We start from the raw sequence: 15,147 nt of genomic DNA on the forward strand, positions 1-15,147 counted from the left end.
AAACACATCATGCCTGGTGAACCATCTGCAGTAGTTCCATTCATGCATCACTAACACAGTTAACCCCCTTGCTCATTATATTTATTTGTTTTTTTTTACATGTTGTGACTTCCTGCTTCTACACCCATGCCCAGACAACAGCACTTTTCAACAACTGTATCTGCCAAATGTAGCCAAGTCTTCTGTATCTTGCTTAACATGGGGTAGTGCAGGTTCCTTTGTTTAAATGAACAAGGTAAATTGGAAATGTTCTTGAAGTGGAAAAAATTACTATTCTACCTGAAGTACCCTTGGCATGTCACCCCTGGAAGTCACAAGCAGCCCATGTCACTGAAGATCAGAGATCTTGAAACACCTTCCAGTAACATTAGTGTTGAACCACTGCATGTGAGATGTTAAAACTCCTCTCAGCCTCCTCAGCAGCCCAGACACTGACTCCAAAAACAAGTGTTTTGGGGAAGGGACTGAGGATGAAAGAATTGTAATGGCAACTCTGATGAAACCATGATGAAAACTTGCCCAATTTTCACTGTCTTAGCAGCAAAACATCAGTAGCAAAACACCTCCTTTTTAACTAATCAAACACATTTGCCTTGAAATTAGATAACCTAACTTTATACAGAAAATTCTCTATATTCACAGTATATTAACTGTTGGATAAGCTAGGAAATAGCTCTTGTTCAAAGGCTCTAAAGATAGAATGGATCAGACAGTGGCTTCTGTCTGAAGTGCTGGTTGGTGATGGGCATTTAATTAAAGGTTCAGCTGTGAAGAAGCCCAAGAAACACAAACGTGGTGAGACCATGGGAGCTGCATGCCTGGGGACTTCTTAGCAAGCTGAAAGAAACCCAGTCTTCTGTTTCTTCCCTTCTTTCCTGGAGCCCATTCAGGCACTGAAAGGTGCTCTAAAGTCATCCTGCAGCCTTCTCTTCTCCAGACTGAACACCCCCAACTCTCTCAGCCTGTCTCCACAGCAGAATATTGTTGGCTGGTTTTGAAGTAAGTAGCATATTCATCAGTAGCTATTCCACCCCTTTTCCCTCAATTCTGGGCTGTATCACACCACCAAGCACCATAAATCTCTTAACTACTCTTAATAAGCTAAAGTGAATTAGTTTAGGATGTCTAGCTGTTTGCAAGCACCACAATAGCCCCAACCACAAGCACTACATGCACTCAATAAAAGCTGTCGCTTGGCAGGGTTCAGAGCAGACGCCCCAGCGAGATTATCGGGTGTCAACTTCCATCTGGCATTTGTCAGAGCTGGGGGTGGATAAAAAAAAAAAATAGGCAGTTCTTATCAGATCTCCAAATAAAAGGAGCACTTCCACTTCATCTGGTAGCAACTGGAAAAATTTCTTTTGTGTTTGAAGCTTTAAAAATATCTTGCCCTTGAAGTTGGCTAAGTCTGTTCAGTGCTTCGAGACCCCTTTTCCCATACAAAGGGAATAAAACTAAGCCTATGGTTACAGAAATTCCCAGCACATAAAAATTACAGGAAGCTGTTGCTAAGTAATATTTCTACCTAAGTAAACATCACAAAATGTTTCCCACACACACCTCTGAACTTTGTTATTCCAACCTGCCTTGAAGATGTTCAGAGTTGCAGGATTTCTCCTGGCACTGGCCTCTCGAAAAGCTCTCACTGCTGTTGCACAGCAGTCAAAAAACATTTCAGGCTGAGCAACGTTTTTCTGAGTGCTTTGTTGTGTTGCTTGTACCAGGAACCAAAGCAAGCTACTCAAGCTACTCTTCAGCTCCTTATCTGGCACCTACCTGGCCCAGAGTTTTCCCTGAGTAAGTCACAGGAAAATGCAAGAGAGACTGTTGTATCCCCAAGTCCCCAGACCTGCTTCCCCAGCATGATAAAAAAATCTGGACAGACACTGTTCTTTGCACACAGTACCTTTCTTCAGCAGCTCCTCTGCATGGCAAACACTCCAGACTGTCATCCCTTCTGCAGCTCTGCTTTACTGTTCTCTTCAGTTGGCCCAAACAGTTCCAGGTATTTTCCACTGGCTTTTCATGTGGTTAATATCACACAAAGCAAGATAACGGATGGAAGAGTCTACCTACAAACCTGAGATGGCCCACACACTTAACAACTCACTTTCTGGCAGCCTGAAGTCCCAAGATCAAGAAGATAATAGACACCTAAAGTTTTAATTGAGGATTAGCAGAACTTCCATTTCATCATAAGGAACAAAGCCCATATTTCAGATATCCATCCTCATACCCCAGGAATGTGGCCCTTCAGTATATACCAAGGACCTGTCTGATAGTGCAGATTACTCTCCTGATCACTATTTTTGGCCATTCCACTTTTCTCTCCTATTCCCTTACTCCACTTCCAGAAGGCCCAATATGCAAATAAAAGGCTGAACCTGCCCTACAGACTGTGAAAAACATCAGGCTGCTTCAAATTATGTATGGACAGAGAGGACAGACTGCAAAGAGAATTGGCAGGAAATCCTATTTCAGAGGGAATTGTTCCTTCCGCCAGAGGAGTGACAGACATACAGCTTCTTTATTACATTAAAAAAAAAAAAAGGCAGAAAAAAATGCAAAATATGAAAATCATGTTTGGCAGATCTAGACTGAGGTCTAGGACGTGGCATTTCCAGCATTTTTGTTGTCTGCATTCTTCAGCAAAGACACTCTCTGCATGAACATGCTGCACCCAGCTAAGAGTGACATTTTTACAGCAATAAAGTAAGCATGTATGTAAAATAAACAACTTATAAAAACGTGGGTACAAAAAGGTACAAAACCTCCAGAACAGGAACAGCACTTGGCTGCCATAAACAGCAGAAGCCAAACAGACTACGTATTTCCCTCCTTTCCTACCCAAAATATACCATGAGTTGGCCTCAACTGAACCGACTCGCTTTTCACACTGACACAAGTCATTTAGAAAAAGGAAAAGAAAACTTTTAGGGAGCACATCCCGACCAAGCTCAACCCATGGTGCATCCACCTCCACAGCTCTGTGCTCAAGACACAGATTCCTCCATCTCATAACTGTTTTTTCAAAGTGTGCAGCTGCCCACAAATCATTTCAGTTCCTCCCAACCAGTTTCATCCACAACCTTAGCTCCAACGTCTGTAAGAAGATCCTGTACTTTGTTGTCTTGAACATGTTATCACCAACTGAAAAAATTTCTGGGCTGGAGTTCTAGCTGCAAGGATGATTCAGAGACTTGGATGTGTGCCTCAGAGATAATTATATGCTATAACTGAACGTTAGCTTTGGGGTTAAGTGGGATATCTGTGCTGATTAAAGTAAATATCCAAGATGCCTGATCAATAGATGTGGCAGGGATAACGTGGTGGATGAGACCACCAGCAGGCAGGGGAAGGCCAGACTGGTGGGGAACAGCTGGGGGGAGACCCAGGACCCCACTCTAACCCTGTTGTCATCTACCATCCCACTCACACTGGACCTTTCTGTGACACCTTTCAGCCTCCTCACATGTGCTCTCTCAAACTCCTTGCCCATCTCCTAATTGTCTCCAGCAAGGCTCAAAGCTCAGCAGGCTGGAAAAGCTTGCCAGCCTGGGACTTGTCTCTGTCAATTGACACACGCTCTGGAACATCAAAACAATCAATAACTGCATGTTCTTTAAAGATTTTTTTTTCCAGTAGACAAAACAGCAAACAAAATCTCCTGACCTGCAGTCCCAGGGCAGCAGTGCTATCAGTTCAAAAAACACAACTTCCCATCCAGAACTGCAAAACAACTCCTAGCAAACAGGAGAAGCTCCACCAAGTCTTAGAAAACAAACCAGGAATCCAAATATCCTGCATTCAAGCAAACAGCACACAAAGCCAAACTTCTACACTGCACTCCAGCACTGATGAAAAGACAAAGAACCAAAAGAAAGAGGGGAACACTCTTAAAACCTGAGAGGGGGGAGACTCCAGCACAGCATTAGCTGCCTAAGATGCCCAGATAAGCTGCAAAAATGCAGCGGGAAAGATTTCATGACACTAATACCCTCGACACTGGGAGTTGTTACGAGGCTCTTCAGGCTAAGGGAAGCCAAAGTACAACTCACACAACCTCTTAATAATCTTGACAAAACAATTACACATGCAAAGGATACGTTAGGGCTGGCAGGAGAACAGAGAACACAACGATTCCACCAACAGGTTCACTAAATAAATGTCCCTTCATCTCTACCCTCATTACCCGCATGCATCTGTTGAAGGGCTAAAGGCTCCTAAAAAAACAGTCTAAAACGTCTAAAAGGCCACTCAGGCTGCTAAAATAACTTCAGAAGCATGCAGGCAGGTGCCACAAGGCACAGCATAACACAGACATGGGCTTGTTGAGAACACCAGCCACCAATAAACAACAGTACAAATCGCAGGATTCAAAACAAAGATAAGTGTGGCTTGTTAAGTGGTTTTGAAAATGCATACCAGTTAGAGCTCAAACATGTCAGAGCACTGCTTCTCACCATCTTCTACAAGGAAGAACACCAGCTGTATATACTTACTTTTAAAGCCATTTTCAAATTCAAATTTCAATTTCCAATTCCTGTCAAAGGGATTTACCAGCCTGGCTTCCTCAGGGAACTCGGCTAAGATGGTGTGTGATACTGCCCAAGCATCCTCCAACAAATGGAGCTGAACTTGTATGAGGAGCTCAGGATTTCTCCCCCCATGGTAAAATACAACATTCCTACAGGTTTCATGGAAATATGCAGTCATATAAAGGAGAGAAACCATACACTCCTGCCTGCTGTAGCACAGCTCCAGAAAATTCACAGGAATGAGGGGCATTATGAAAGGTCTAGCCACAGAAAAAGGTTCAGTTAGTTCTTTAACCTTATGAAATAGCAGAAAACATAAAACATGAATGTATGAGAAACCAAGTTTGAGCACGGATAATAATTGTGGACCAAAAGAGCTCATAAAGTGCTTTATAACCTTATTTTAATTTTAAAAAACACACATACACACTCAAAAATGCTTTATAACCTTATTTTTAATTTTAAAAAACACACATACACACTCACATCCTCCTGCTCAAACCCTGTTATTCTGGTGACAAAAAACAACCACTCTCTTTAAAAGGAAGCTGGATGATTTTGGGGTGAGGAGTAGCAGAGGGGAAACCACATTAATTTCATTAGTTTCTGCATACTGGTAGGAATTCCTTCTCAAATCTGGCACTTAGGACTGAGAATTGCCCTTTAAAGCTTGGCAAGAAATCCCCTCCAGCCCACAAGTTTCCTAATTTCATCTTAGGACACACTGCTTCACTTGGATGCACTGACTCCAGAAACACAACCCTGCATGTGTCACTTTTACCTCAATTCACTTCACAGTCAGTCAGATTTAACATAAATATAAGTAAATATAGAATTCAAACTAAACTTAAGCTCAGTTTCATGTCTGGAAAACACAAACCTGTATGATATTAAAAGCAACCCTAATACAGTTTAGAATCACAGAACCATTGAATTACAGAGTGATCTGGGTTGGAAGGGACCTTAAAGATCATTAGGTTCCAACCCCCCTGCATAGGCACGGACACCTCCCACCAGCCCAGGTTGCTCCAAGCCCCATCCAACCTGCCCTTCAACACTGCCAGGGATGGGGCAGCCACAGCATCCCTGAACAACTTGTTCCAGCACCCTACTACCCTCATGGTGAAGAATTTCTTCCTAATATCTAACCTAAATCTCCCCTCTGCCAGTTTAAAACCATTACCCCTTGTCCTATCACTGCCCTCTGTGGTGAAAAGCCCCTCCCCAGCTTTCCTGTAGAGGGGAAGAACTGGAGCTGAGGGCTTGCAACAGCAGCTAACTTTCTGAACACACTCTTTTCCCCCCGAACCTTTGGTTCTCCAACAGGCTCAGAGCCCAGTTATTTCACCATCCTCAGGACTCTACCCCATTCCAGGTCCTCTCTCCTTCTCCTTTTCCTTTCAGGTCTGACTTGGCTTTCAGCTTCTTACTCTGTGCAAACCTCATCCACTCATCCATGTATCTTAGACCTTCTTGGCAGCAGGAAGGCTTTGGTGAAAAATTTAATTGCATCTTTCTGGAAGTGGGTTTATTCCACATGCCTCTTCCTCACCATTCTGCTTCCACCTGCTGCAGCCTTTCAGTCAATCTGGATTTTTAATCCCCTTCCCAAGCCTCAACAGAGATGCTAATACCAGTAACTATTGTACAAGACACCAGTTACACTCAAGGACCCTTATACTTGTGAGCTCTAGGCAGTCCCTGATTTACCAGAGAACCAAAACATTTCTGGATTCATTATTCACACAGGGGAAAGAACTGGTAGCACAGTCACACCCCAAAGGTTCTCTTTTCACCTAAGGTCAACCTTAAGCCTTGCTTTTAGGAACCTCTGCTTAAAGGTAGCAGTTGCTAGGTTCCTATCAGCCTTCTAGTAGATCAGAGCAGTTTAAAACTGAGAGCAAACCCACTGCTGACACAGGCCACCCTGCAGACCCACCTCTCTGACAGCGATCATGGGTCCAGCAGCGTTCAATGAAGATGCCATTTATCACAGTTGGAGGACAGTTGCTCTTCCCTTTCACCGTTCCTGGACACACATCTCCACACTCTTCTTTGTCATCCTTGTTGGCCACAATGTAGTTATCTTCTACAGAATCCAAAATCCTTGACCAGTCGATGGTTGACAAGTAACACAATTCATTGTTCTTCTCAATCCTCACGGCGCCTCGAGTGATGTTCATCAGGTTGTAAAGCCCGATCTCCTTCAGATGAACCATCTCAAAAATGACCAGGGCATAGTTAAAAAACAGATGAGTTCCTCGAATCACAGTAAGGTTAGGGAAAAGGCCTTTTAAACTCTCCAGGCCATACACACGAAAAAGAAGCAAATAGTCTGTAATCATTGTCAGTTTAGGAAAGCTGAGCTCACGGAAATCTTCCGGCTTGGTTTTAAACATCAGCAAGATTTGCAAGTGGCCCTCAATCACAGTGCAGTTCTCCAGCATGTTCAGCCGGGTCAGGTTGTTGCGAATGTCCATGCTTTTGCATACTGAAAGGCAAAGGACACCATTATTTATTTAGGAAAAGGTTCATTGGTTTCGTTTTCTAAATAGTTTTGTCTGATGGCACCAGGACCTGAGGGGCTTTTGAGCAGAGCCTGGAGGGAGGAGACAAGGGGGAAACTGATTAAAACTGGGAGACTGAGGTGAGACGTGAGGAGGAAATTCTTGAGTGTGAGAGTGGTGAGACACTGGAACAGGTTGCCCAGGGAAGCTGTGGCTGCCCCATCCCTGGCAGTGTTGAAGGGCAGGTTGGATGGGGCTTGAAGCAGCCTGGGCTGGTGGGAGGTGTCCCTGTCCAAACCATTCCATGATTCTATGATTATCCACAGCGACACAGAGCACACAGCAAAGCCCTCCTCAATAAAACACGCTGCAAGTGTGAAGAAATCCACTGGTGGGAACCCTCCCCAGGATATGATTACAAAATAAGACTGAAAGACTACTTTCTATTCTTTTTTCCTGCCAGCTTGAGCTTCTGGATATTGCCCCTATCACGACTGCAGCTGCACCCCCAGCCCACAGACGTCATTTGGTCTCTGCAGAAGCAAGAGATGTCCATGCAGCAGAGTCTGTTTTCTTTAGATAGTTGCCAGCGACACACCTACCTCATCTCAGATTGTGCAATTAATGCCCCTGGATTAGAGGGAGTAATTTAGAATGGTTGCAGGGAGGGGAAGATAGGAGAAGAATAATGGCTAGGAAATGATAGAGCTTCATAAGAGCACAGAAAATCCTGGAAATCCACCCATGCAAGAGCCTGCACTCCTGCCCAGACTTTGCTGACAGGAGTAATTTACTACACTAGTCATTTTTGCCCTAAGCATTCTTTTCAGATTAGGTGTTTGGGCTTTTATTATTATTTTTTTCTTGTGTTATTCTTTTCTCAAGGTTGCAAATCTCCCTGCCTTGACTAAAGCTGGACAGTTTATTTAGTAAACCAGTAACCCAAAATATGGGCCAAGTGAACAATTATATGAAGCATAATGAGAAGGTAAACAGGCTAGCATGAATCCTCACCCAAGGAAAAGAAGGGAAGCATAAAGTTTGAATGGAGAATATTTATTTTTTTTAATCTCTAAGCACAGGTAAGTAAACAAGAAACAAACACAGAGCCCTATGCCTGGGTAGCACAATAACAATCCCCTCTTAAAACCAGACTTCATAGAAATTCACAGCCAGACCTAAATGTTCCAGGCAGTGCCTGGAAATAAAAGGGTGCAAATCAACCATTTAAATGTCCTGTCCAGGTGGATTCTGGTATTTTTTTTTAGACTGCATTCACTTCAGGGATTCTCTTTTGTCTATAGCTGAGCCAGACCCTGCCTCCTCCCTCTTCAGAATTAAAACCACAGGATCTTTAGTGTTTTTGACCCAGTCCCTAAAGCTCACTGACTATAAAATTACCACATTGAAGCTTCAAAAAGTGCCCCAGCAAGAATCAGGCCCCAAAAACTGATGTAGAGACAGATGTTTAATAGTTAGGATTCTCTGACTCCTCCTGGTTTCACACAGGCCACTGCTGTGTGGGTTAAAAATAAATTCTATGCAAACATCTTAATGATTATTCAAAAATTTGCTCCACTGCAATAAGACAAATAAAACCTGGCAACACCAGCAGAGGATTTGAAGCAACATTATTGCCCAATGGGATTTTTTGGCACCATATCCAAGTCGTTTCATAAATTGCTTTCTGGAAGAAAAAGCCAATGCACACAGTGCCTCAAAGATCAAGGCTTTACTTCTAAAAAGTGGGAAAGAAAATCTGATGACCAACTTTCTGCCCCTTGAAAAACTGCAGCCAAGCTGGAAGGAAGCCAGAAAGGGGTCTTGCTGCAGGGGTCTTGGACTAAAAGAACTAGGAGAGAAACAGATTCAGTTTAAGTGCCCTTAATATTTATTTTTAAACAATCAAGATGGGTATTTTCAAGGAAGCAAGTGTGTGACTGGGTGAGCCAGTGGTTTCTTTGTGGTAGGAGAAATAACAGGACAAATTAAACTCAAACACTGAAATTCAATGTCCAAGTCACCAGTATAGCTAAAATATATCTGATAAATTCAAAATCTGACATCTTGGTTTTTATTAACTCCTTGCTGATCACACAGGGAAAATGCAGCACACTGAGGTGGTTCCCACCAGCAACTGCTGTATCACAGTATCAAGTACTACCTGGAGTCATCTGAATGTGTACAGCTGACCTGAAGGAAAAGGAAAGGTCAAAAAATACAGCTCAACTCTACAGACCAAGAATGACTTCCAAGAAGAAAAGCTCTAGGCTTTTATTGTGGCTCAAGGCCACAAAATGCACCTACACACTGAGCATAATTACCTGAGTGTTTCATCATTTCAACTAGAATTAGGTAAGTGACTAGAAACTGGCCACAAGCTGGGCCCCAGGCAAACCCCATCCACACAGCTCTGCCTGGTAAAGCTTGGGAGGGAACAGCAAAGCATTTGGAAGTGTTAAATCATCATCTACCAGCTAATAAATAATAATAAATAATGAGACAGATCTAGCAGAGCTGGAGCTACACGTCCACAGTCCATCAGTTCTCTGCATTTTAGGAACATTTTTATATTTATTCACCAGCTCTGATACAAAATGAATTATTTGTCAGTAGTGCCAGCATAGCTCAGGCAGGAGATTACACATATCCTGGCAAACCAGGATGTGACCTGAGTTATTCAAACTCTGCTGCTTGGGAAGCTGAGCAACAGCAATGTCATAAACTGGCATATTGTCTGCTGGACTTGAGGGGCTTCAGTACTAGGGGGTTCTGCACAAGAATCATAGAATCCTAGGGGTTGGAAGGGACCTCAAAAGATCATCTAGTCCAACCTCCCCTGCCAGAGCAGGGTCACCTAGAGCACATCACACAGGAACGCATCCAGGTGGGTTTTGAATGTCTCCAGTGAAGGAGACTCCACACCCTCCCTGGGCAGCTTGTCCCAGTGCTCTGTCACTCTTACAGTAAAAAAATGTTTTTGGATATTCACCTTGAACCTCCTATGCTCCAATTTACACCCATTACCTATCACTGGTCATCACTGAGAAAAGCCTAACTCCATCCCCCTGACACTCACCCCTTACATATTTGTAAACATTGATGAGGTCACCCCTCAGTCTCCTTTTCTCCAAGCTAAAGAGACCCAGCTCCCTCAGCCTTTCCTCATCAGGGAGATGTTCCACTCCCTTCAGCATCTTCGTAGCTCTGCGCTGGACTCTTTCAAGCAGTTAAGGACTGCACAAGTCCTTTTAAGAGGAAGCCAATGTCCAATACTGACCTTAGCCTGGTGTAGAAACTGAGGAGGAATTTAAAAGAAATTAGAGGATTGTTTCTGAAATAAAAACTTGAATAAGAGGCTAATGTAACTGTAAATCTACAAACATTAAAAGAATGTATACCGATATTTTTCCATGTTGAGAGAAAAATCACACTTAACTCTTCTTCAAGTTCTATTTCAGCTTAGATTTTTAAGTGATAAATACCCCCCACTCTATCTGGGCTCCTTTTTCTACCACCTCAAATATCAAGCATAATAAGGAGTTAAGAATATCTGAAACAAAATATGCTTTTTTGTTGGAGGGTTCTTGAGCTTTTCATGCTTTTGAATTCTGTTCTGCAGTTTGTATCTTCTGTTCATGCAGTAGCTGCATAAGTCACCCCATAAATTTATTGTTACCAAGACAACAAGAAGCAGTTTTAAGCAGAGTAATAAGTATTTTTCCACAGCTTCTCTCAATAGTATTTCTTCTGCAGGGACAGGGGAATTAACCAACAATTCAGTATGAAGGCTAAGCAGGTCTGATCCCAGAAGGAGGAGAGCAAAGTTGAGCAGTCAATTATAATACAGACAACCTGGTTTCAAAAACCACATAAATCAGCCTTCAGGAAAATAAAATCTCAAATTGATTCTCCAGTAGCAGGCCCAAAGCTGCTCCTCTTCAAACTGCTGGCAAAATCTCTACTAAGCATGAACTCCTACATTTCAGCAGAAACAGGCTCCATGTCCAGAAACGCTTCTCGTCCCCAGTTACCAAAACAGCCCTAGTAACTTCAGAAAAAAAATAATAAAATGATGATAGATGTGTCTCATCAGACCCTCAAAACAACAAAACAACCCAACTTCCAAGGCACCCTTTTGAAAAACAAACAAACAAATCCCAAGATGCCAAAGCCTCTTGAACAAACTAGTTTGGTAACAACCTTAAAGTGCTGAATGAAGAAACTAGATCTGATGCCAGAGGTTAGTTTTCAAGACAGAGTCTAACCAGGGGAAGAGCCTTGTTTATAGTAAACTGTGTGGATACCAAACCTTAATGATTCACTGCTCAGAGCTCTGGCTCTGTAACAGTCAAGACCAGGATGATGGAGGATTGTACAGAGACTGCAAACCATTTAAGATAACTACTAGTTAATTCTTGTGTTTTATGGTGTTTGCTGCCTACTTGAATAAACTATTAAAAAAAAAATTAGACTCTGGTCAAGTCAAAAGCTTTGTAATTCTATATAAGGCTGAGTTTTGGAAGTGGTAAGGAATGGGAAAAAGGGTTCTGGGTGTTTCTTGGGGTAAGTCCTGAGACAGGGAAACATCCTGTTAAGTGACAGGCTACTAGAAGGGACTGTAAGACAGCTTCTAGCCTGTGCTGCCATAGTGTAATAAACACAAAAATACCTGTGACATTAATTAATTTCCTCAGTAATGCAGGGACTGGAGCAGCTCTGCTCTGGAGACAGGCTGAGAGAGTTGGGGTGTTCAGCCTGGAGAAGAGAAGGCTCCAGGGAGACCTTAGAGCACCTTCCAGTGCCTGAAGGGGCTCCAGGAAAGCTGGGGAGGGGCTTGGGACAAGGGCAGGGAGGGAGAGGACAAGGGGGGGATGGATTAAATCTGGCAGAGGGAGATTGAGGTGAGACATGAGGAGGAAATTCTTTGCTGTGAGGGTGGTGAGAGCCTGGCCCAGGTTGCCCAGGGAAGCTGTGGCTGCCCCATCCCTGGCAGTGTTGAAGGGCAGGTTGGATGGGGCTTGGAGCAACCTGGGCTGGTGGGAGGTGTCCCTGCCCATGTAGGGGGATTTGAACTAGATGGTCTTTAAGGTCCCTTCCAACCCAAACCATTCTACGATTCTACAAATTTTTAAACCTCAATTTTCCACCTCAGCCATTTAGATCTGAGCAACTAAGCAAATTCAGATACAGACCCAAAGGCCAGTCTGTCTCTAAGCCTCCATCCCCTCAGATCTCATCTCAGCTGCCTGTTCTCCCTCTCCACTCATGACTGTTGCTGAGCTCAGGGCAAACCTGTTCCAGAGGTTGCTTTCTTTAATGCCAGAAGCATAAATTACCTCACAGTCTGGCCTATAAAGCCTGGTTAGCTATAGCATTACACTCTCCTCATCCAAATCAAAACAGAAAATACATGCAAGGATTAAAGGCAGTGAAGTGACAACATCCCAGGACCACAGACCCAGGGTAACGGGGCAGCAGCCAGTGCTGGCAGAACCTTAAGATCCTTGTTACTTAAGAGGGAGCAGGAACAGGTTTCACACCTTGCCAATATCAACAACTTCTATTGCACAAGACAGTCACCCCAAAACCAACCGACCTCCAGCAAGCTCACAGGTTTTACAGACTATTCAGAGGGACAGTTTGTCTACTACCTCTCTTTAAAATAGCATGAGGGCAGACTGGGATAGATGATGCAGTTGTTGCCTAGTTTTGACACAGCCCTGCCCTGCTGCAGTTACTCTTTCCACTCTATACTCCTAGAAGCAAAATATCATTCTAGACAGAGTCCCTCAACGTGAAAAATTGACACAAGATTGAGGCAGAATAAGGGACCAGCTTCTTAATGAGTTTACAAGCACAAAAAAAAATCTGTATGAGCCAGAAGTAATATGTAAGAATCAAATTAAGTTAAAAGACTATTACTACAGAAATACAAAGTGAAATTTGCCCCATCTGATGGCTCAGCTTGAGAGATCTCAGCTAGATTTCTACTCCCACCATCAGCATTAAGCAGTGGAGTACATGGGCATCTCCCAAATTTAGGTGAAGAGTTTAAAAGGGGAGGAAGCACACACTCAACTCTAGTGACTGTGTTGATTGGCTTTCTCCTAACTACAAAAGGAGCTCAAAGTTAAGTTGCTCAGTTGGTAGATGCCTAAAACGAGGTGAGGTAAATCCCACCCTAAATACCTCAGCTAATGAACTGACAGTGTGAGTCATGTGTGAGATTTATTTCAAGAAGTTGCATGATGTTGACACAGTGATAAAAAAACCATACAAACCCGTTTTTCTTCACAAAACAAGATGCATGTATCTTCATTTTATGCACAGGTCAGGTCTCCTTTGCTCAACCCTTGCTTCTACTCCTCTCAATAGCTTCTGAACTCACCAACTAACTTCAGTCACATGAGCCAGAGTCCTCATTCCTACAAGACTCATAAAAACTGGGGATGGAAGGAGGAAAAATTCCGTGTCTCCATCCAAAGGAAGGACTCCAACCATCCACCCAGCCTGTGTACAGAGCCACCTACACACCTTCTCCAAGCTGCTTTCCCCCAGCCCCTCACCTGACATAGTCTAAAAGAAGAAAAGGGAAGAGAAAGACACAGGACACGAAAAATGATGTAGGGTTGGGCTGAAGGACGGGGAGGCTCTTATCATGGGGCATGTTTGGAGAGAATGCAGGACACAAATCTCTCAGAAAGCAGACTTCATTAGTTCGGTTGCTCAGGGAACAACTTGTTTGCTTATGCAACTACTGTACGTGCATTCAGCCTTCGAGCCACCCTGGTGCAGGCCCTGGTGTTTGTGTGTTGTTTTCCATCCCCGCTGCAGCGCCGCGGGATCTAATCATCCTCAGAACATGGAGCCAAACATCAAAGCAGCTGAAAAAAATCTTTTGAATGAGGGACCTTATCACCCAAGTTGTCTGCAAAATACTTTGGAAAGCATTTGTGCTACACGAAAGACAGGGAAAAAAAAATATTACAAAGTGCCACCCCAGGCTTGGCTTTGACGTCTTGTGCATTGCTCCTGTTTCTCCAGTCATGAATTATGGGGCTTATTGTCCTACCATGTAGGAAGGATTAGGGAGTTAAGATCATAAACACACTTGAAACCCCCCAAAAAAGGCAAATAAGAAGCTTCACTGTAATAGTAACGTTTTCCAATTAGGGGTAAAGGTGGGTATGGATTTATCATTCATGCTACATGTCAACAACCTTTTGCATTTCTCCATCATTAACAGGCAGGTTTACATATTTTTTCCAGTTGGAACCTTAAAACTGAACCAGCAGCCTCTTTTAAGGCTTCTCATGTAAAAAGATGGATGAGGAAGAAATGGGAGCATTTTTTTAAATAGGTAACTTGTGTGACTGCTGGGAAAAAACATATTTTAAAAGGCTGTCTTAAGGGTACATCCTGCTTTATTCCCCGAGAGTCACAGGATGCCCCTAACTGAACTGAACTGGTTCTCCTGCTGTTGCCTTTTCCAATGGGAAAGCTAACAGGTAAGGCTGTGGGATTGTCTATGGGCAGTTCATGTACCCAGGTAGCCCTCTTTAAATAAATAGTTTACAGATGTTTATTAGCAAAAGGAATGATAATCCAGAATTAAAGCCTCTAACGAATTTCCTAAGGAAGATTATTTGGCTTAACCCATCCAAACAGCTTGTAAGGCTTCAACTCGTGGGTTTAACAGGTAGATGCACCTTCTTCACACCCTCATGTTTGACACGACCCTGTTTAAACACGGATCCCGACCTCCCAAGCCTCATCCCCTTCTCATACCTGTGGATCTAAAGACTCACATGAAAAGTATTCCTGTGGCTAAAGACAAAACCTCCCGACTCTGCACCTCTCAAACCCTTCTGAAACCGGAGACGGTTCTGAGCCGGGCCGAGGAGGGGGCTGTGCGGGCTGGAGCCCCTCGGGCCCTTCCTGGCACCTGATCCGAGCCCCGAGCCCGCGGCCCCTGCCCGACCCGGCTGCACCTTCCCCAGGCCCGAGCGAGCCCCGCAGGGTCAGGACGCGAGTGAATCCCCCAGAGGAACCGCGGGGAGCGACAGCGCAGCCCGTCCCACCTCCAATCTCGGCCGCCG

At 43.7% G+C, this 15,147-nt stretch overlaps 1 protein-coding gene across 1 annotated transcript in view; it reads right to left on the reverse strand.

The window, feature by feature from the left end:
- INSR (insulin receptor) overlaps positions 1–7,021 on the reverse strand; it is a 42,283-nt gene extending 35,262 nt beyond the window's left edge. Inside the window, exon 1 of the mRNA XM_009997794.1 lies at positions 6,478–7,021. Within this exon, the coding sequence (XP_009996096.1) occupies positions 6,478–7,018 (541 nt within the window). The 5' untranslated portion in view covers positions 7,019–7,021. The remainder of the gene's footprint in view (positions 1–6,477) is intronic.
- Between the last annotated feature and the right edge of the window lie 8,126 nt (positions 7,022–15,147).

The sequence above is a fragment of the Chaetura pelagica genome, unplaced genomic scaffold (genome assembly GCF_000747805.2).
Source record: "Chaetura pelagica isolate M959 unplaced genomic scaffold, ChaPel_1.0 scaffold595, whole genome shotgun sequence".
Taxonomy (NCBI): Eukaryota; Metazoa; Chordata; class Aves; order Apodiformes; family Apodidae; genus Chaetura; species Chaetura pelagica.